Source organism: Apus apus, chromosome 1, assembly GCF_020740795.1.
Source record: "Apus apus isolate bApuApu2 chromosome 1, bApuApu2.pri.cur, whole genome shotgun sequence".
In the NCBI taxonomy this organism is placed as follows: Eukaryota; Metazoa; Chordata; class Aves; order Apodiformes; family Apodidae; genus Apus; species Apus apus.
In genome coordinates, this window is record NC_067282.1 from 78,768,090 (window position 1) to 78,790,416 (window position 22,327).

Below are 22,327 nucleotides of genomic sequence, written 5' to 3' on the forward strand. Positions count from 1 at the left end.
TGATGCCAAGCTAAACTAATGCTATTTCATGTCTCCTATATAAAATATACAATTCAGAATTACCTACGGGGTATGTGAGACCTAGTACTCTGATAGAAGCCTTGTGTGCAGAGCTGAGGAAAATTTGGTCTTTTTTGTTAAGCAGTAAGAAGCTGAGCTATAAGGTGGCTGAATTAGTGAAAGAGATCTCAATAGATCATTACCATTTATGGTAGAAATGCCATTCTGGGTCAGATCTCTTCCTTTTCCTAGAAGATGTCATGAGAACTTAAAGAGTATCTATGACAAGCATGTGGAGAAAGGACGTGCTTTATTGACATAAAACCAAAATAGTCTCTGGGCAAAATAGCTTTTAAAACATCCTACAACGATCTCACAAATAACTGAATTTCAGAGAGCATCTATTTATGGAGACCAATCTGATTTGAGCTGAGAATAAACAAACTAAAGAAACGTGATTTTCTATTCAGCAGGCTGTACATAATAAATAACTTCAAAATGAAAGGCTGTGTGAAAGGCCAATGTTACATTTCTAATATAGAAACAAACAATATCTCTCTTGAATAAGAGACTTTAATGAGGGTGATTTTGGGCCTCAAGATTAAAGAAACTGCAATACTTTTGAAACAAATGGCCTTCTAGTGGGAATAAACTATTTGTCCAAATGTATGTTAAAAAATCTGTTTTATACTACCAGGGTTGTTTTTTTTCTTAAGATTAAAATATTTTTTTCCCCTGTTGCCTGGGGGAGGCTAGAGGAAAAGAAAACAAACCAAACAAAACTCAAAACCAAACCAACCAACCAACCAAAAACCAAACAAGAAAAGAAAAATAAACTCAAAACTTTATTGGAAAAACTGTTGCTTTGTAGTGAGCATGCATAATCTCATTCTAAAATGGGATACTATGTTTAACAGCTTGTGGATGCTATTCTGATTTCTACCTCTGCTGCGGTTAATGGCCAACTTGCTTTACCACCAAGTGCTAGAAGTTTCTACATTATTTAAATGGTCAACAGTTCATGACCAGGTTGAGGAAACTGGTGTCATGTGTGGCTGAAGAGTTCCCTATTACTAAAATGCCTTCTCTTCCTCACCTTTGCCATAAGTCATCACTGCAAGGAGTCTGTGCTCAGGCTTTCACTTCCTTATATGTGATCTTATCAGAAGAAAAATCTATATGGTTCCATACTGCAGCTAATACAGCCAGAACTAGAGTTCTGCTCAAGATCTAGTCACATGCTGTGTCAGTTTTCCTGTTTATGTTGCAATCTGACATGTGGCTACATAACCTACAGGATTAATGTACAGTCTGTTGCTGGTGTCTGAGCAGTTTCTACCCTCTTCCACTCATCTTCCATTTTACTCTCTGATCTTCAGAAGACAGATGGCTTTTTATTTAGGCCGCTCTATGTGATACCACCTTTCATGTTTGCTCTTAGCACGAAGTACTTGAGGACCCTTCCAAGTCACTTCTATGAGCTCCAGAAAGATTGCTTACTTCTGCTCTTCCAAGCTGAGACCCATTTCCTGCTGTGTAGCAGTCTGATGGAAGAAAACAGTGAGATTTTCTTCCACTTCTTTTTGGAAAGAATTTTAATGCCATTTTGAGCTGCCTTAGCAAGTTTAAGAAAGTTTGCACTGCATGCTAGAAGCCTACAAAGTGTCTTGGGCATTCTACTGAAAAGTACAAGATACAATACAGAAATCTGTAGTATATTCAAGCTGTGCAGAATTCATCATGGCGTTAGCACTCTACAGCCAGCTCCACCAGCTCCTTGCTTCCATTTCACCAGAAGAAGCTCTCTCCCCTGAAGGGGAGTGAGAGAAGAAACAAGGTTCCCAATGGGAACCTTGCATTACTGTCACATTAATTCTATAAACAGTGAGCTCAAATTGACTGGTCTGTACGCAGTTACACTGCCTGTCCCAGGAGGGTACTCCGAGGATAAACTGCCCAATAAAAACTCATGGAAGACCTCAAGCCTTTGACCAGAAAACGTTGCCAGCATGTTTTCCTGTTCTGGGGAAAGGTTTGATACTATTGGAAGACAGTTCCTAAAATACAAGCAGAGAGTTGATGACTGTCTTTTTGCATTGTTCTAGTTCTAACTGGTATTAGGTACCTAGCTGCAGAAAAGATTATACAGGAGATTCTTCTGCTTCTCTCTGCTCCTTTAAATGCTTCATCCCTCCAAAATGTCAGTTAAGTGATTAAAAGGAATTTTTAATATAAAAATGCAGTACTGGATAACACTTCAATTTGATCTGACATTTTGCAGATGTTTTCTTTGTTGCATCCTCTTAACTTGAATTAATTTTAAATAATAAGCAGGTAAATTAAATTGTGACTTTGTCACAATTACAGTCCCTTCAGAGGTGAGTATTTGCCAGTGTTGATTGAGTTCTTTGCTCAGATTTTAGAAAGCTGTCCTATTAAAAAGTGTTACTCTGCATGTATACATATATGTGCTCATATGCAGACTACTGCAACTGTAAATTACCAAGCCTCTACTAATGGTCTCACTTCTATTTAATCCTTTTTTGCCTCTGTCACCTGTAGTACTTTTTAGGGGAGAAAGATGCAAGGGTGGGTTGAAATATCTGTGTTTACTTTGGAGTTTTATTCAAACTTCTTTTCATATGCTTTGGAGATAATGCTTGCACGTTAATCACATGGTAGGATTTGGTCAGTTGTTAAGAAAATTTTTTGCTGATGCACATTTGCAACTGATTGACCCCTTTATTTCCTCCAGCTACAACTAGACCACCTCTTAATACTTTGGCATGTGTACTCCTTTCCATTTAGAAATCATTAAATTGTTTATGGTCTTAATGGGAGTTGCCTAACTCAGTAGGCTGCAAGCTCAGCTTGGTGAAAGGGGTTTTGCTGTGAAAGTACTTTTCTAATAATTTCTGGTGACTGGTAATCTGACGTCTACAAGACAATGTGTTACAACGTGAAGCTGCTTTTGTCACTGTTGTTTTTGCATCCTAGCAAACATGCAAATGAGGCACTGAAAAAATCCAAAATGTAGCAATTCAATGGGTGAGAAGAACACTTTCTGTGTCCTTTCCTATCCCGCCTGGCTTAGGGAAACAACAGTAATAAAAAATTAATTCTGGTTATGATCATTTTTTGATTTGAAAAGGACAAGAAAAAAAAAAAACAATCAAAACCCGAAAAACAAAGCAATCCCATACCCTGCTTCACTGTAGAGATAGGAAAGGAAATTTAAAAAATTAACACCTCCCAAGAGTGACTGGAATAGACAGACTCCAAAAAGCACCTCTCTTTCCATGCTCTTCCCAGAGGAGCATGACTGTATAGATACTTTAGGAGGCATTTTCTGTGAAAGATCCCATACTTCTTCCAGTACTTAAACATCTAGCAGTACAAAAGTAAAACTACAAGCCCTGGTTAACAAGTACCACTAGAATAAATCTGAGTGCTGAATTCCCTGAAAGCAGCAGTTAATTTTGAACACACTCCTCAGGCCTGTGGCCTGCAGACAGAGACTTACCAAGTTATTACAAAAGTTTATCACACAGGTTGACAGATTAATTTCTAATATTTCTAATATTAAAATAGTTAGTCAAGTCTTGTACCGATCTTGCCAGGGTGTAAAATTTCCATTACACAAACTAAACCTACTGCTCAAGTGTAAGGTCTCCCTTCAGGGTGTAGAGGCAAACTTCCTGGATAGGTATGAAGTCTCCTTCCTCACCAGACGTTCTGGAATCCCTGATCAATCCAATTGGCAGGATCTCCCTACACATAACTAATTGTCTTGCTACAGAAATGCTAACATGCACAGGCTGGAGGGGACAAAGTTGTTTTTTAAGGTTTGTTTTAATATTTTATGCCATAATTATACACTTATCTCAACTACAAGTTGTAGTCAGCATCTTTGTGTGTTTGAGTTATTTCAAATGCTTCTTCACAGATGTCCCCAACATCAGCTCCACATTGCAAAATAGTCAGCAGAAGCTACATGCACAAACCCATGAAGCTGAGCAGCATCCTGGGTTTATACAGCTGCTTTCAATAGAAGGCTAAAACAGCTTGCTTTGGATAAGTTGCTAATATATGATAAAATAAGCCATGAAGAAGCTGCATACCACGTCCTAGAAGGGAGGTACTCTATATAATGCTAGGGAAAGACAGAGATTTCCCCAGAGCACAGGTTTGGGTAGGCAGGGTTTTCTGTGTGTTAACTCATGTGGGAAGGGGAAACCCTTATTACTTGTCTCAAATTTTCAGAGTATGTGCTAGGGAGGGACTAATACCTGATATACAGACATACTCTGTGCTGTTTGATTAAGGGGCTCAGTCACTTCTTTAAGAGAAGCTTCCTGTTCAGAGAAGAAAGAATATGGGGAAAGACATGCCGAAACTCAGGTCATTCTTTAAAATATGGGTTCAGCTTGGTTTGTCTCCTCTAGTACAATAAGCATACTTAGTAATTTCCACTACCCCTCTTCTTTGGCAAGGTGTTTGAAATTGCAAAGGTGGTGAGCAGAAGATAATAAAATTCTGTATCTACAATTGCATGGCTTTTATGAAACAAAGATATTACATATTTACAAATATGTAAAGGGTGAGTGTCAGAAGGATGGAGCCAAGCTTTTTTCAGTGATGACCAGTGATAGGACAAGGGGCAATGGGTGCAAACTGGAACATAGGAGGTTCCACTTAAACATCAGAAAAAACTTCTTTCCTGTGAGAGTGACAGAGCCCTGGAACAGGCTGCCCAGAGAGGTTGTGGAGTCTCCTTCGCTGGAGACATTCAAAACCCACCTGGACACGTTCCTGTGTGATGTGCTCTAGGTGACCCTGCTCTGGCAGGGGGGTTGGACTAGGTGATCTTTCAAGGTCCCTTCCAACCCCTAGGATTCTGTGATTCTGTGATTCTTTGAAAGACTGGACTGTATCTTCCACTTACAGTTCTTCATCCCCACCTTTCAGGAGACATTGTAGCAACATTCTCCTATGAATGGGTGGAAAAATAACCCCTCAAACCCTCTTCTGTTCCACTTTAACTGTATCTGTCATCACAGAGAGAGCTGTGCAGAAATGTATGTAAACTTGATTTTTCTAATAAGCATAACTGAATTTGGCCACCTACATGCAATAGGACAATGAAAAGCTGATGTCATTTAGTATTTCTGTAAGGCTACATTCCCATCAGTCTGCACAATCCTGTCCTTAGATAGGATTTGGTGACTCATTTAATGTGGTTACAACAAGGTCTGAAAGCTTAGCAGCATAATCCTCCTTCTAGGAGGTAATACTTTGCTCATTTTAACATCCTCATCTTGCAACCTTCTGGAATCCACGTTTCAGAAGAAAAATAAAACTTAAATTCAATTTGATGCAACCCCTGTATCTGTGAGAAACAGATTAATTTGTGAAGTTTTTCTCATTTCAGTGCACACATGGACACAAAATTGTCAGTAATGTTTTAATCCCATAGTAACTGCACAAAGTCCAGACATCTGAATATACAGTCATTACCACTGCGCAAAGTTTTGTCACAAGAAAGCTGCATGAAAAGACAGAACAAATGATTCATAGCCAGCAAGAAGCCACTTCTGTGTCCTTTTGAACAATAACATAAAAGAAGCATTTGAAATAAAAATCAGTCACTGATGTATTATTTCTTAAACTGTCAATGTAAAAAATTCCTCTTCATAGTAAAACTCCAAGAGCTTATACATCTCCTCTACATTTGAAATTTCATTTCTGATGTGTGTACTAAACAGAAACTCGAAAAAGTAGAGAGAAGTAAAATACCTTCTAGGACAATTGTGCAAATACTTTCAATACTGGAAAAGGTATTTTATGATGGTCTGTGTATGAATGGCTTCTTGCTGCTTTACTGCTAGCTATCAGTACTTTTCAACTTTGATATAATTGTTTCAGAACTTAGTTTTGAAATTCTTTCTTCTAGCTTTTAATTTCATAAAAGAATACTCCTGAGGAAAGATTATATTAGTGCAGCTCCTTTTCTGATAGCTCCTTTTCTGGTTATTTAAGAACATTTTTATTTAAAATGGGGGTATTTATACAAAACCTTTTATACAACTGTCATGCCATCCTTTCCAGTCTCGAAGGGAGCTCAGTTCACTCTAACACTGTTAATTTCTAGAATAACTAGATACCCCAAGGAGGAATTAGATACTTGAATGTCCTTTTAAATTGAATTCCACTACCCCAGTAAAAAGCTCGTTCCAATAACTCAGATTTAAGGATGTATAAAGGACAGAGACTGAGTTGCTGGCCGTAAGGACTAAATAAGCACCTACAAACAGCCTATCAGATGGATAAAGACAAGCTTTTTAGGTTTTTGAGACAACTTGATTAAGCATGGCTTTTATTTCTGGTTTATCTCTTTGAAAACTTCCTGCCTTGCCTAGATTGGAACTGCCAAATAAGTACTTTTAATTGCTTTTACTATAACTTTTTTGAGTTAGGGGTATATAGAAACTGATTGACATAAAATATATTCCTGATAATTTTTATGATGCTTAAAAACAAGGTACAAGACACTCTATTAATGCCCAGATCCTCAACACATTGTTCCAAGTTATCTGAAAGAAACATGCCACCTGGTTTGAGAGCTTGGACAGAAAGTCCTCTCTACAGTGGGACAGGAGTGCTCCCCTGAACTGCGAAAGTCATCTGGCATACAGCGGGACATGGGAGTATACTGTAGAACCCTCCAATGTCTGGGAGTAAGTCACTGGAACTCTATGCACTACATATAACAGCCTCACTGAACCTCTGAAAGAACTAACAGTTGAGTCATACTGTAAGAAACACCATGGAGATTACTAAATACAACGACTAGATGAGTTGCTGAAGTTCCATATAGCAGTCAATTAAAAAAAAAACAACCCAAAAAACAAACAAGCAAGCAGGAAAGACAAAAGAGAGAGAAAATGGGGTTAGGGGAGGGGAAGACCTACCTTCACAGTTCTTGGAAGTTGAATTATATGTGTAGCCCTCTGCACATTCACAATTGTATTTCCCCAAGGTGTTTTTACAGATAGCTGTCCCACAGATGTTTGGATGTAACACACATTCATTTATATCTGAAAAAACAAACAAGTTCTTAAAAATAAGTCACACTCTTGCATACAATATTTTCCTAACTCTATCCAAAACTGTGCAAACTGAGTGAGGCTGGCAAACTGGGTCCTTCTTGTTAGGTTTACCATGCTTTCATAGCAGGCTATAGCTATAGCCATAAAGACTTCCAGAGGTCTCTAAAAGGCACTTCTGCACGCCCTCAGCAAAAGATGAATTCTCTGTCTGCCTACCTTTCTCATTCCTTCATGTGTTCTGCAGGTAACAGGAAATGGGATGCATCTCCAGGAAGGCAGAGAGAGAAAACAGTCTGCCCGACTCCCTATAAGCTAAACCAGACTGCATAATAAAATTTTACCTTAGAAAAAGACATCCAGAAAGACAAGAGATAATCCTATCAGTGTTTCTTACATGCTACAGTCAATTTATGTCACAATCATCTTTTAATTGGCTATGATGACAGATGCTCAAGTCTCTCACTGTCTCATCATACCTCAAACTATTTCAGTGTCCATCTTCTGTGTTTTTTCCAATTTTTCAATGTAATTTTCAAAATGCAAATTTGACAACTGAAGACAGTGTATAATATCAACCTCACTAAACATCTAGTAGACAGGAAAATACCAAATCTCTGGTAGTACTTCAGTTCTCACTAGGACTCCCAAAATATTTTTTTAAGTCAAAGCTGTCATGAATTTGGCCTTTTCTACAGTTACCGCATGCACTGCAATTTCCTAGCTGTATAATTTGGTAGTTGGATGTAATCAAGCACTTAAATCCATTTATCCAATGACTAAACTAGTACTCTAGGTACTAAGGTGTATTATTAGTATTTTTATATTTGATGATTTTTTTTAACCAACTCTTCCAGTATCTTTTTAAGAGTTACAGAGATTCTAAACAACTTATCTTCTTGTCCTTTTTGACAAAACAGCAATCTTCTTTTCTTCTTGAATATCTTTGGAAATTATTCATTAACAAAAAAACCCAAACAACAGACTAAAGGAAGTGACAGCAGGAGACGGCCCTCAAGTCTGGTCTCTTATAGTATTTGACATTATCCAAAACTGTTAGAATAGTCCAGTAATAAAATATATGACACTGAAATGGAATGAGGTTGTATTTTTTTCTAACCATGCAGTAAGAATTGGTAATTATGCTAATCCTCAACACATTGCTTCAAGTTATCTGGAAGAAACATTCTAGCTGGTTTCAGAACATGGTCATGAGGTCATGAACAGAATGAATCAGGTCATGGCGAATAACAAAAGACACAAGTATGTACAGAAAAAAATTATACTGGGTGAGTAAGAGACTTTCCATTAAGAGCAATTTCAGATTCATTAATCATAGAATCATAATTGGAAAAGAAACCATTCTAACTTCAAACTCCCATAAGAGCAACATCACGAATTAGGAGTGATTCAGCCTAAACCAGTGATCACCAAACATGATTTCCATGGTAACAAAGCTAGTTGAGCCATTCTAGATTCTTGTTTCAGCATGCTTAAAGGGTATGTGAAACCAAAAGAAGCTTTACAGAGCTCTAGCAAGGAAGCAGAATCTAATACTTAGTCTCTTCCATACTTCTTTTTCTTTTCTTTTGTTTTTTTTTTCTCTTTTTTTTCCTGAATTGGTTTCAAGCTCCACTCAGTTCCTTGATCTGGTTCACTATACAGCTGCACAAAAGCTTGCAATGGAGTAAGGCTGCATGTGGAATGAGTAGCCAAGTTGAAGCACGACTGCATCTTCAGAGGCTACCCAATCTTCTGCTGACTTACAGCATTTATGGAACTACTATTCTTTCCTCTCTAGTCAACAGGCAATGTACTGCCCTATAATGATGCCTGCCCTCCTACCTCCACAATCCCATTTATTTGAATGCATGAAGTAGCCATCTTCACATAAACAACGGTAGCTTCCAGGTAAATTAGAACAGCGTTGGCTACAACCTCCATTGAAATCTTCACATTCATTTATATCTAGAAGGAAAACAAAATTAAAAAAATCATTGCTCAGGTGGGTGTACGTAAAGGTCTTATACTATTCAAAACCAGTAGAGCTATAATTGTGTTCCCAAGAACTAACATCGTAATGACATTAGAGACTATACCTTCTTCACATTTCTCTCCTTGCCATCCTGGTTTACAGATGCATGTGTATCTGGCTTGTCCATCTATGCAATCTTTATATCCATCTTTATGGCATGGCAGTGGGCTACACTGGTTTGAAATTTCTGTGGGATAGAAGCATTGGAAATACTTGTTATTTGGGCTTATTTCTCTCAAGAATCAGTTTAGTCTTTCTTATTCTCTTCCCACAGGTATAGTTCACCTCTAATTAAGAAGGAAAAGGCTTGATGCATAACATCAAGTACCCTACAACCATCTTGCTATTAATTTTGTCACCAAGAATTTACTAGTGACTGAGAAAAAAACAAAGCCATGAGTACTTTGTCAGAAAGAAAACAACTAGAAAAGAAATTACTCACTAACCCAGGTTAACCCCAGCAAGAGATGACCAAACAGGCTTGATACTATTTTAATTACATTTTAAGGATGTATTTCACCTTCTAATTAGCAGTGCTGTGTCCCATCATATTACCACAAATTTCACAAGAAATATCAAAGTTTGAAGAATACCAAGAATTCAGGAGTAAAGTGATCATTTTTTTCTGTTAAAGGAGGGTCACATTTAATGAGAAACTAATACCTCAGCTTGCCTTGGCTGTCCGGGTCCTGTGGGTAGACTAGATACATCAGTGTCTAATACTGTCACCTTTTACAAATATTTGTTTCAATGACAAATTTGGAAGGTGAAGAGCTATTGAGGACTTCATACATGCTGGCCAGACATCAAAAAGCAAAACTTTAAATATAAAGATTGGGGCAGAGAACATGGAATTCACTGCCTTTTTGTTCTAACCAAAATACATAAGGTTATTTTAGCTTTTCTCATAATTATATGCCCACATACTACATAAGGCACCATCCTCTGTCTTCTAATTATGCTGGTAGCTTTATGGTTTATTTTTCTGCAAGTCTCCAAATATTACAATGTGTTTCTACTTTAAAGTTATGTTCTTGTAAAGCTCTGGAATGTCATTCAGAAGCATGCTTTTATTTAAAAAAACAACAAAATATTTTTTTAAATAGTCATAAAAGAATAGGTAGTAGAATGAAAAGAGGTGCTAGAGCACCTCTCCTATAAAGACAGGCTGAGAGAGTTGGGATTGTTCAGCCTGGAGAAGACTCCAGGGGGGACCTTATAGCAACGTTCCAATATCTCAAAGGGGCCTATAAGGTGGCTGGGGAAGACCTGTTCACAAGGGCAGGTAAAGATAGGTCAAGGGGTAATGGTTCCAAGTTAGAGAAGGGTAGATTTAGGTTGGACATTGGGAAAACAGATTCTTTACTATGAGGGTGGTGGATCACTGGAACAGGTTGCCTAGAGAGGTGGTGGAGGCCCCATCCCTGGAGACATTCAAGGTCAGGCTTGATGGGGCTCTGAGAAATCCAGTCGAGTTGGAGATGTCCCTGCTAACTGTAGGGGGTTGGACTAGATGACTTTTATAGGTCCTTTCCAACTCAAGACATTCTATGATTCTATGTTTAGATTAAAAAAAGTTGAATGAAAGGCAATGTTCCTGAAAACCAAAACTTGCTATGATTCTGTACCTAAGGCCTCACTGGATTTCTTAGATGTTTCATATTTCACCCAAACAAACTAAAGAACTGAGCCCCATAGAAAGCTTAGCTTTCTGTGACTAAGAAAGCTTAACAAATTCTGTAATAGTATATTTTCCAATTACATCTACCTATAATTAAATTCTGCTGCAAGTAAATCCAAAACCCAAGCCAAACTCCAAAATTATACAGCATATATAGAACAGGCACAGCATTTCATGTAATATTCGTATTGCAGACCAAATTACTCCAGTTGCAGATGAACACTGACAGAAGAAGCAGCACAGAAGAAATAAAAAGAATGGGTTATGTTTGGATCCTTCACAGCAGTTTCCAAATATAAGTCCTAGAACTCCCTATTATTATAATTTTCTGCATTTGTAGGAAAGTTAAATGTTTCTGAGCAAAAGGCTGGGATGGCTTGTGAGACTCCGAATTGAGAGAAGTCTGGGTTGGCAGTGTGAAAAAAGTAGAGGAATGAGGTGATTTAAGGATATAAAGGGAAAATTCAGAAAACCAATGAATGAAGAAAGAACTGGTGAAATACACGAGAGGAAAAAGACAAAACAGGATGGATAGGAATAGCTGGACAAAGTGGTTATGTCCACAGATGAATGATTACGATGTCTCAGCAGGAACAGTAATGTATCAGCCATTTTCTCCAAAAGTGCACCTGGTGCTCCTCTTTTCCCAATTTAGGGCACCTTCTGACCTACAACCCAGCAATGTTTTTCTGATAAATGTTTGTGACAACAACTAAACATTAGAAGACGTACTCAGCCTGCAATAGAAAGAGTAGATGGTGGGAACTGGATTGTGCCACCTGTAGCCTCTGCCACTCAAGAGGCTTTGGTAACCGTGAGATGTGTCATGGTGAGCTTGGACAGATGTAAATGCAGGGATTTTTAAGTGTTCTTCAAAAGCAATTAAGTATGCAGATTTACGGGATACAGATATTTAAGGACTTAGATCTAGGGACTAGGTATCTTAGATACCTGTTTGTATTAGAAAGGTATAAAAAAGGGCCTTCTATTCCTGTGAAAATGTTTGTTTTCCTCCCTAGATGGGGATTTAAAAAGTCAATATTCTTATAATTGCTTATCCAGAAATGCACGTCCTTAAATTATTGTTCATTTGTGTTCTGAAATAAGTAATTTGGACAGACCAGAAAACACTAAAATTATCTTTCAATTCGTTTGCACTGTTACTTTTATTCCTGAATTTTTTCAGCTTGAGATTCAAACTAGCTACTGTATTATTAAAAACATATTATAATTCTTATAATTATTTAATTCTTTCTAATTAGGAAAACTGAATTTCTCATTTCGATAATATCAGAACAATTGGGATTAGTATGTTCAGAAAGACACAACTTTTAAAATAAAAATCCCTTGGTATCAGTATCAGAAAACCTAACAACATAACAAAACATAACAAAAATGTTATGTTGTTCTAATGGGAATTTTAAATTCTGCTTTCTCAGCAGTAGCTCATTTCCAGAAATGTCCATAAATTTCGTTGAACATTTATGCTTCAGAAACACTTGGAAATGTTAAGAATATACTCTCTGTACTTCTTTCTCCTGGTGACTGACCAACAGTAACAGTTTCTTTAAATTGGTTTTATAATGCAAACCCAAATGAAGAAATATAATTAGTATGAAGTAAACTAGATTTTTTCACTGAGTAATACAGTAACACTGCACATTAACACAATTCTGCTAAATCTTTCCTCCCAAGACCTCTAATGAGAGTCAAGAGTTATATGAACGGGAGTACATTTTAGTTTGTGACAGCAGTCACGTTAGCAAAGTGATCTGGAAAATATGTTCATCCGTTACCCTGTGCAGTGTAATTATTAAGGATTCTGTTGTTTTCAATGACAAACTCAGTGTCAGACAGTTAAGGATAAGTATCTCTATTCAATCTAACTGAAAGCTGCTCTGATGTAACCAGGCTGTAACTGTTTAAGAGGTTTAGAGAAATTTTTCAACTGTGACAAGGAGGGAATATGGTACAGATTGCTTCCTGTGCAATTACTAGAAAAAACACAATTCACGCTGGACTTGAGAACACATACACATAAAAAATAAAAGATTTGAGCAACATCATAAGCTTCATGTTTTGTGATCTTATTATGTCTGGAGTAAATGATTATGTCTTCCAGCTAATATTTGAATTTTTCAGCTGGTAATGTTACTCACTTCACAAAGGGCTACAGTGTAACTACGGGCCAAAGAGTGACACAAAGGAGAAGTGACCAGATGGTCTCTTCCCTTAACTGACAGAACAGGACTTGATAGATGCAGAGTCAGGCACAATTTTTAAATGCATGGTATGGTACAGAGGACATGCTAAGGAACAATGGATTGGTGTAGGAAATTCCTATGTTTCTGGAAAAAAAATCTGCTTTCCATGCTGCAGTAAATGATGTCTCTTTTCCAGCATACTTTATAAAGTTAAGAACAGTCCCTGACACCACATGCTCTGGAAACGCTCTGTCTCACCTAATACTTTTTGGTCAATTTCTGTTCCATATTATTGAGTTTGCCTGAGTTAAATGGAGATTTGTCTCTTTTTCTGCCTATGTGAACTGCTTTCCAGTCACGTACGTGTGTGTTCTTAGATCTACAGGCATTAGGTAAATATCCAACAGCAGCACTTACCACTGACACAAGCCCTCAGGTCAGCTGGAGAATCTGGAGTAACTGCAGTAACCCTGAAAATCCCTGCTCGATGGGAAGCAAGGCAACCTGCAAATGCAAACCCACACAATCTGCTTACGATACAAACACTCATTTAGATTGAAACGACAACAGCTTATGGCTGGCATCTTCAAAGAGTCTGTTCTCACAGCTTGAATCAGAAAACTTGTCTGGGCATATTAAGGACAGCTGATCACAGACCAGCCTCCTGAGTGCCTCTGCCAGGATCTAAGCACACAGAACTGCCTAGGAGCTACTATGTATTATAATCAGCATGGAAATCATTAAGCACTACGGGCAGAAAAAATTAACTGGTATTATCCAAATAAGAAGACTAGTGAATGATATTCTAGAGTTATTCAGGCCTTTTTGTACTTACTTAAATATCTGGGATAAAAATACTCCTGTAGAAGGAAAAGAAAAATAGGGAGTAAGAAAAAATTAAGGTATATAGAATTACAGCAAAATATATCACTGGATATGTTCTAAAATATATTGGTATTAAAACTACAAAAAAAGAAAAAAAGACTCATAGAATATAGAACAAGTTTTCTGTATCACTTGTTTAGGCTAAGACAGCAGACTATTTAATAAACACATGACTCAGTGGAGATTAAGATACTGCACTGAACTCGACACTTCCAAAGTAAAGGCAATGAAAATGAATTTCATGTCAAAATTACTTGGAAAATGGTCTTTTTAAAAGGAGGGATCTTGACCAATGTTGTTAATGGATGCAGAGCAGCCTCCTTTATTTCCTTTTTTCACTCAAAAATAAACAAAGCACCCTGGAATAGGCTGAACATCTCATATGCAATTCATTCTACATAAAGTGAAAAGGGCTACTAAACCAGAAAGTTTTAAAACAACTGATTATTGATTACTGAAAGTATTTAGTCTTAACACTCCGTATATCCAAATACATGCAATGTTTTTCAAGAAAGAACGTGAAATTGATGTAGTTTGCAAATGAAATATTCATTTTAACCACATATATATTTTAATAAACCTTTAATAGTACAAAGCTAAATAAAATAAAATATACCTAATACTAAATAATGTGCAATGGGAATGAACCAAGGAACAGAGTTCTCCCCAGCTTGCACTGGTATGTCCAGCCCCTTCATTGAAAGGAGGACCACACTGCCATGCATCCTCTGTGTAAAATTTTAATTGAAGCCAACAGTTTCCCCACATGTAACGCTTATAGACAACTGTGCCCTTAAACTGGTGATTAAAACAATACCTACTCAATTATTCTCTTTGCTTATACAGTCTTCAATATTAATTATGAAAGCTGTATACACAAAAGAATTTCAAACTGGTTCTTGGTCTGCATGGTAAGGACTTTTTTTTTAGCTTTGCAGTCTGAAGTCTACGGACTTCTAGCTTTGACTCTGCAAAAAAATACCACTTATCTCATAATATGCATCAGATACTTACAGTCTCAGGATTATTTTCAAATATTTCCCTGGCTTCTTCCTTATTGCATAATTCTTCAATGCACTCTCTTTCTAGATTTCCCTTCTTACTTTCTTCCATAAAAGAATTTGCTCGACGTTTCCTCACCAGGAACTGAGAGGCATACTGCTGGGATAAAACTTCATAGAAACAAAGGACCTCTGTTGTTATTTATTTATTTTTTAGCAGCTGAAAAACACCATAAGCACTGGACAAATACAAGAACCTAATTAAAAAAAATCTGAATTAAATACTTAGTCAGGACTTGCTGTTTGCAATAATTTTGGAAAATGGGGGCAAGAAACCTTAGGATGTTTTCTGTATGTGTGGGGGGGTAACTATTTCTGACAAAATAAAAATAATCCTGAGCCACCAAAAAAAAAAAAAAAAAAAAGTGCAATGTCATACCTGAAGCAGAAGTTAAATGTCATATTCAGAATAAGATTTTTTTTTAAGCTATGGATATTCTAAAGTGAGATACGCAACCAATAAGTGAAAAAAAGCTGTGAAGCCTTTTATATTACATACTTCAGTGATCTGAAAGGAAATATATTGATTCTATTTAACTTATATGAGACAAACAAATGTCTTATAAACAGGTTACCTATTATATGTCATTAACATTAATGTTATTATATTTTTCAGAACTGTAAAGAGCAAGACAAAGTAAAAGGCGAGAATGATATTCTGAGAAATATCAAGACAGACAACCTAAAAATACACTGACATTTTACCAAGACAAAATGCAACCCTACTCCAAATCCATCATGTTATGTGTCATTACTTAATTTTCATGTATCTTGTTACTGTCATTTTATTGACTTTTACATAAATGGAGAACAAATTAATGAGTTGAGAAATATTAAAAATGAAAGATGTCTGTTTGCTTTGATGTTCTTTGTAGAGCACACAACACTGCAGGAAAAGAAATTAAATTAAACTGCCTCATTAGTTTAATTTTTGTACATACCTTGTGATTAAGAGAAAAATGGATAAGCCTAATTGGAAAAAGTCCAGCTCATAAAGAGCACTGCTGACTCATGTTAACTAGAGAGCACCACACTTCTACACCTGTCCTTCTTTTATCAGCCTTTGCACAACTTAATCTCTCAGACTAGCACAACTGTGTGAGGGTCATGACACCTGGAGTGCAAACCAGAAACGGTTTATACACATATTCATCAGTAGTCTACAAAGAAGACTAATTCAAGCAAAGTCAATTCAGTACTGTTTGTGTGTAATACCTCAAAACCAGAGTGCCTTCGTAAGACATGCCAGCAGCCAAGTGTCACAGCGAACAGGAATGAAAAAACTTAGAAGGCTTATTAGAACAAGCAGCTAATGAGACCCAGAACATGAAGGAAGAATAGCTCTCAGGCAACAAATGTAACTAAAACCATACCATCCTAAAGACATTACTAGAGGTCTCTATCAAGTGACCAGGAACAAAACTATAGCACTCCAAAGTGCTCCAATCTTGCAACACTGGATAAAGACCTGAAGAAACCTTTGTGTTACAGCATCCTAAATGTATTTGATGTGGGATAAGCTTGTTGCTTCAAATTGGATTTACTTGCTTTCATTCTGATAGACTAACCTTTCTGCTAAGGCAATTTGTTAAGATTGCCTAAGCTCAAGATGAACCCTATTACAGCGTACCTTCCAAAGTTTTGACGCACACCTTTCCCTCAGAGAGCAACCAGCAAGTTGGTTAGAAATGCATGGAGGAGGTGTCGGCTTGTGCCCTTCCCCACTACTAAGTATCTGAGAGGGAAACAGTCTGGTATTTGTTTCTTCTTATTTACTTGTTGATCTACATGGTTTTCTTACTGGAGAACGGAAAGAACTCTGTAAGGTGAAGGCATCAAGAAAGCTGCTCAGAGAAAGAAAAGTCTTATCTTACTTTCCAGGCTCCCACTTCCAGAAATTCCTGGCAAAAAAAAAAAAAATTATTCAAGCCTGCTTTCCTCTTCTGCTGTTTTCCACTTGCACAAACCTGAAGGTGTGTCGCAAGTGCATGTTACTATGGCAGTTAGAAGGATCAATGAATTGGAAACTGCTGCAACTGTGGGTCTCCAAAATCTTTTCTCTCAATCCATGAGTTCACCAGTAATGTATGAATTGTTGGGAGCCTGGCAAAAAGCACAGGGAGATGACAGGACAAGAAGGACCTCATGAGAGCTCTTCTGAGCCCTTAACTGCACTGGAAAGCATAGCCAGAAAAGATTTTGATAATTTATTTATAACTGTTGCTAGCAGTCATTTTAATTAATTTGTGTAAATGACTGTGTTTGTCATTACATAAAAGGAGAAGAATAAGAAGGATGCAGAAATCCATGTGTTATGAGGCTAAAGGAGTGGCAACAAAATAGTAAAATTGTGGATTGTGCTTGCTGATTTTGTTTACATTGAAGATTTCTACCCGTGCAAGCATGTTGACATAGCATTGAGGCAGAAGCTGTGTGGTGTAGATGAGGCCTAACTCATGGCTGACTTTAAATCATCTTGTTATGACCTCTAGCTACATCATTTTTGTTTTTTACAGAGTTTTTCAGTAAATAATGCACAAGAAAATTCTAAGTGTGTGCAGTGTTTTTGAGGACATCACACCAGATACAACACTACCGACCTCATGTTTCCAGTACAGTGGGCTAATGGAAATAGGTCCTTCCCTCTACACCACAGCAGTTCAGCATTCTCCTAAGCCATTTTTCTATGAATTCTGAGCTTAAGAAAATTCCATATGTTATTGCTAATATTTCAGTTCCCATGCACAGAGTTAGTAGTGTTAAAATGTTTTTTTCCTTACAAAGATTATTACAGGACCTTTTTATTTAAAAGAGAATATTTAAGAACTTTTTAAAATCCTGATTGCTACTGCCAGTTTGGTTACAGGAAACTTCACTCCACTTTTGACCCTGCCAAACCAATATTTAACCTTTAATGAACTCTGTGTGTTTCACTTGATTATCACTTAAGACTTATGGAATTCAACAGCCTTAAGAATTCAATAGTGTTATACCGACATTGCATAGCGATCATTAAGTATCTGTTTAGATACTTGTATCTGGTACCTGGTTAGAACTAACACCACTGAGAAAGAAGGGGGGAGAGGATGAGACTCAGTTCTTCCTCCCCATTGTTTTGTAGCACAGATTCAACTATAAACCTACTTTAAGTGGGCTAGTATAGCTCAGAGGGCTTACCTAGTGTCCCAGTGTGGAAAGCAGCTGTAGCCCACTAGTGCTCTCTCTAGAAACTCAGATCCAAGAAACTGAACAAAAAGGACATGTGATGCCACTGTAGAAAGTGGCATCATCTTGTTTGTACAGCTGTTAAATTGCAATCAGCTCCAAAATTCCACCAACCAGAGTCTCCCAAAATGCTCATCCGTGACATAAGCTTTGAGCAGCCATCAAAATAAAGCCAACCAATGGTTTATGTTATGTTATGTTCCTTCTTCATCTTATCCAAACCGTGTACCTCACTGGATAATGGACCAAACGCAGCTGCACTAAGAAAAGCAAAGAGGCTGTTTTCCTTTATGATTATTGAATGGTACAGGCTGCATTATTAAGATGTTTCTGTTTTCTCTCTTTTTTTTTTTCTTCTTCCCCCACTGCAGAAAACTGGCATTGTTCACAGCCAGAGATAGTAAACTGGACTAGATGGACAACAGAACGGAACAGAAAGTGTTACAAAAACAGGAGAGAACGTTACAAAATACTTATTAGAAGATTTATTTTTAAGACCTGTTCAAAAAGAAGCTGTAAAATGAACTTTAATCTTTCCATACCATTCCCTTCATAGTCAGAAGCCCTAGCATTTAAACAAAAGTTTGAATAGTAAACATTAAGTTTTTGCTTCTATCTGTTTAATCATTAGTAAAACACGTCAGAAACTTGCTTACTCTGAGCTGCAATTCAGAGTGTTCTTTTAGCTCTGTGCTCAAAGACTGCAGTGTCACAGAGCTAAGCTTTGATTTTTGCCTTTATTTGTGAGAACAAGCAGTTTTTACCTAGGCCGGTAAGTCTGAACTTATCAAGAGTCAGGGCTGCTTGCCTGTACTCCGCAATAATGCCAATGTCCTGAGACCATGACTTATTGAGTACTTTTCTTCCCAGCGTTATCAGGCGCCACCGGAAAGCACACTTTTCCCCCGAGATGCAAAACCGCGTTTTCGGCCGCCAGCGGCTTCCCAGCCGCGACCGGCCCCAACCCCGCAGCCCGGCTGCCCCGGCAGCCACCGCTGACGCCCAGAAAGCAGCGCAGACCGAACTCCCCGCGGCGCTCCGCCCCCGCGCTGCCTCAGCGGCCCCCACCCGGCCCGGGACGCCCCGCCCCGCCCCGCCGCGGCCTCCCGCGGGAGCCCCGTGCCCGCTCGCGGGGGTCACGGCGCGGGCCCTCGGGGCGCGGCGCCGCGGGGAGCTCCCGCCGCGGCGGGGCGGGCGGCCGGGAGCGCGAGGGGGGCCAACGGACACGGCGCGCGCTCCCGGGCCCCGCTCAGCCCCCGCGCTCCCGCCCCGCTCCCGCTCCCGCCTCACTCACAGGTCGCAGCCTCCGCCAGGGCGATGGCTACCGCCAGGCCCGCCAGCAGCGGCAGGCACCGCCTGCCCCGCGGCCTCATGGCGGCGGCGGGGAGGGACGGGCGGCCAGGGCCGGACGCGGCGCCCCTGCCTGCGCGACGGCTCCTCTGCGCGACGGCCGGGGCGGCGGGGCCGAGCGAGCCTCTGCGAGCTGGAGGGAGGGGCAGCGGGGCGTGGGGGGAGGCTGGGCCGTGTCCGGGCAGCGTTGCCCTGAGGAAGCGTCAGCAGGGCGCCAGGGGCAGCGCCGCGGCCGGGCCGCGTCTGACCCGCGGCCGGGCCGTCCCGAGGGGAGGCCCTGGGGGTGGCAGGCAGCCACGGCGGGGGTTCGCGGGCATCTTCCCCGGGAGCGGCTGTCGGCGCGCCGCGCACAGCGAGCCGGAGGGCGCAGAGCAAGGAGGTGCTGGCAGAGGGGCGGCCGGCAGCGCCCACCCCGGGCGGGCATCGCCGCAGGGTCGCGCCGCCCCCGCACACACGCGCCGCTGTTTACGGTCGGGCCTGGGGACCGCAGGGGGGCACGCTCTGAACTCGCCCCCTTGCAGCTGATTGGCTGGTCCGCCGGGGGCAGCCAGGCAGCCGCCCTCTCCTATTGGCTAGTGGCGGGCCCGCCCTCTCAACGCCTCTCAGCCCGAGCGGCGGCGTCGCTTCCCTTCGCCCGCGGGCTGCTGCAGACAAGTTTGTCCCTTCCCATCTCCCGTTGCCCGGTAACCAGGGGTTACCGGCCGGGTTACGCGTCCCCCTGCCGCGGGGATCTCCTCTCTGGCCAATAGGCGGCTTCCCTGAGCGCGGCGCTGGGCACGTGACCGCGGCGCTGCGGAGCCGGGCCCGGCGCGGCGGAGCCCAGGCCAGGGCAGCGGGGCCGCCGCCGCCTCCTCCTCCGCCTCCTCCGCCTTCACGTCACCGCTCCCTGAGCTCGGCCGCGGCCTCCCGTCGCCTGGGGCAACGCCAGCGCCGCCGCGGCCGCAGGTGGGCTGCGCGGAGCCGTTGCCGCTCGCGCTGCGCGGCCTCGTGGCCTCTCGGCTCCGCTGAGCGCGCGGTGGGGGAGCGGCGCGGGCAGCTGCGGTTGCGGGGCTGAGGCGGCCGGTTGTGCGGGTCGGCCCGGCCCGGCCCGGCCCCGCCGGGACCTGTTTTTCCCGAAGCGTCGTGTGCCGCGGGAGAGGGTGGCAGTGCGGGGTCAGCGCGGCGCGGTGCCCCCCTCCGCTCTTCAGGCGTTTCCGGAGTAAGTCTGCTCTCGGCGGGGCGGGTGTAGCTCCCGGGAGGGCTGGCGGGTAGGGTCGCGGCTCGGGAAGGGTCAAGCCGGAGGGGCTCGAGTCGCGTTTCTTCCAGCTTAGCTCCTGTCGTGCCATATAAACCACGTCGGTGTGTGTCCGCAGCAGGGTGTTTGGCAGCCAGTTTGGAAGTTTTTAAGCGACAGAGAATAGCTACTCTCTGAAACGTTGATTTTCCAAAACGAGAAAACCGTAGCCCGGAGTGGAAGAAACAAATAAAGGAAACGTGCCTGAACCAAGTCTGGATTTTAGGGCTTTCTTCTCCTTAGTAACACAAGAAGGGCGGGAACGTGGCTGGAAAGTGCAGAACTGCTGGTCTTGTAGTAAGTTTACCGAATAACGTATGGTCCTATGACTATTTCTCACAAATACTTGTATTTTTCGGTCCTTACAGACGTTGCACTTCTTGCCTGCACCTCATGCACCTGTTAACAGCACTGCAGTGCAAAAGAGGATGGTGTTCAGATTTTTGCTGAATGTGTTCTTCGCTACTCGGTTGTTTGGTTTGCTATTCAACATATAATTGAATAGAATGAAAATACAGCGTTCTCATGATTAAAATTCAAACAAGTCTGGCAGTAGGAAGTTAAATAATTAACCTTTAGGAGGAGGGCTAGATATAAGTGGTTTTATTATGTTTTAAAGAACATGAGAGCTTGATATCACTGAAAAAAATCACTACCATAAAAACCTCTACCAAAGGCAGAATATTGTATGTAAACTCTGACAGCGATGGTGCTTGGTTTGTGCTTTGATATGGAAGAAGGCAAACTTACTCATCAGATCACTCTGGATGTTGGACTTGCTGGTACCCAGTACTCTCTATCATATAGCATAAAGCCTATTGATTTAAATGTAGAGTGTAAAGAGTTAATGCTGGTATCTGTCTAGTTTTGCTTAGTCTCTGTAGTGCACTTCCTCTGTTCTCTTACGTATAAATGGGATCTTTGACATTCTTAGTGCATTACACTTAACTACATAGTTTTATGTATGTTTGAGTATTTGGGCATGTTGATTTTGCTTCACCTCAACAAGCATAAAGAGGTCAAGCTGGCAAATATTACATCTGGAAGAACTTCTGAATGTTGTTAATGCAACATATGAAATAAATGTTCCATATGTATTTCAGAGATTTTTTTTTTGTTTATTGCTAGTTCAAGAAATGCAATCTCTACAAAATAGAATACCACTCTACCATAATTTTATCAGCAATGTTCAATGCCCTTTCTTCCAATAGTGGCATGTTTTGGAAATTATCTTACTTGGAATTTATGCTGTTTGTTACATCCCAACCACCCTCTTTTGGGGTTTTGTAATTAAACTAGATTAATCTGCTATGCCATAGTTGTTCTCTGCTTTTCACTCTTCACAAAGTTTTCTTCATTTTATGAACCCTTTTTGAATACTGTGGGCCATATCTGTGCTATAGAGCAATTTTGTGACATTTTGCAAAGCCAGGCAATCTGTGTAATATAGGAGGGGAGTTCTGTGGTGATGCTCAGGCACTGGAGATGTTGTATTTGTCAGTGAATT

At 40.6% G+C, this 22,327-nt stretch overlaps 2 protein-coding genes across 14 annotated transcripts in view; one reads left to right on the top strand and one right to left on the bottom strand.

Moving 5' to 3' along the window:
• PROS1 (protein S) overlaps window positions 1–19,996 on the bottom strand; it is a 35,592-nt gene extending 15,596 nt beyond the window's left edge. The window contains exons 1-7 of one of the 3 annotated variants that reach the window (XM_051608560.1): window positions 19,492–19,995; window positions 14,926–15,083; window positions 13,862–13,886; window positions 13,444–13,530; window positions 9,206–9,328; window positions 8,952–9,074; window positions 6,972–7,097 (exon numbers count right to left, since the gene is read on the bottom strand). In XM_051608560.1, coding sequence (XP_051464520.1) covers window positions 6,972–7,097; window positions 8,952–9,074; window positions 9,206–9,328; window positions 13,444–13,530; window positions 13,862–13,886; window positions 14,926–15,083; window positions 19,492–19,570 — 721 coding nt within the window. In that variant the 5' untranslated portion in view covers window positions 19,571–19,995. Of the gene's footprint in view, window positions 1–6,971; window positions 7,098–8,951; window positions 9,075–9,205; window positions 9,329–13,443; window positions 13,531–13,861; window positions 13,887–14,925; window positions 15,084–16,602; window positions 19,209–19,491 lie in introns of those variants that run through there. The other 2 variants (XM_051608563.1, XM_051608562.1) reach the window with 2 other exon arrangements.
• A 191-nt stretch (window positions 19,997–20,187) lies between these two features.
• The window catches only part of ARL13B (ADP ribosylation factor like GTPase 13B), a 45,122-nt gene continuing 42,982 nt past the window's right edge, over window positions 20,188–22,327 (top strand). For 3 of the 11 annotated variants that reach the window (XM_051608568.1, XM_051608569.1, XM_051608574.1), the window contains exon 1: window positions 20,279–20,745. The gene's annotated coding sequence lies outside the window, so the exon portion shown is untranslated. Of the gene's footprint in view, window positions 20,746–22,327 lie in introns of all 11 variants that reach the window. The other 8 variants (XM_051608564.1, XM_051608565.1, XM_051608573.1 and 5 more) reach the window with 6 other exon arrangements.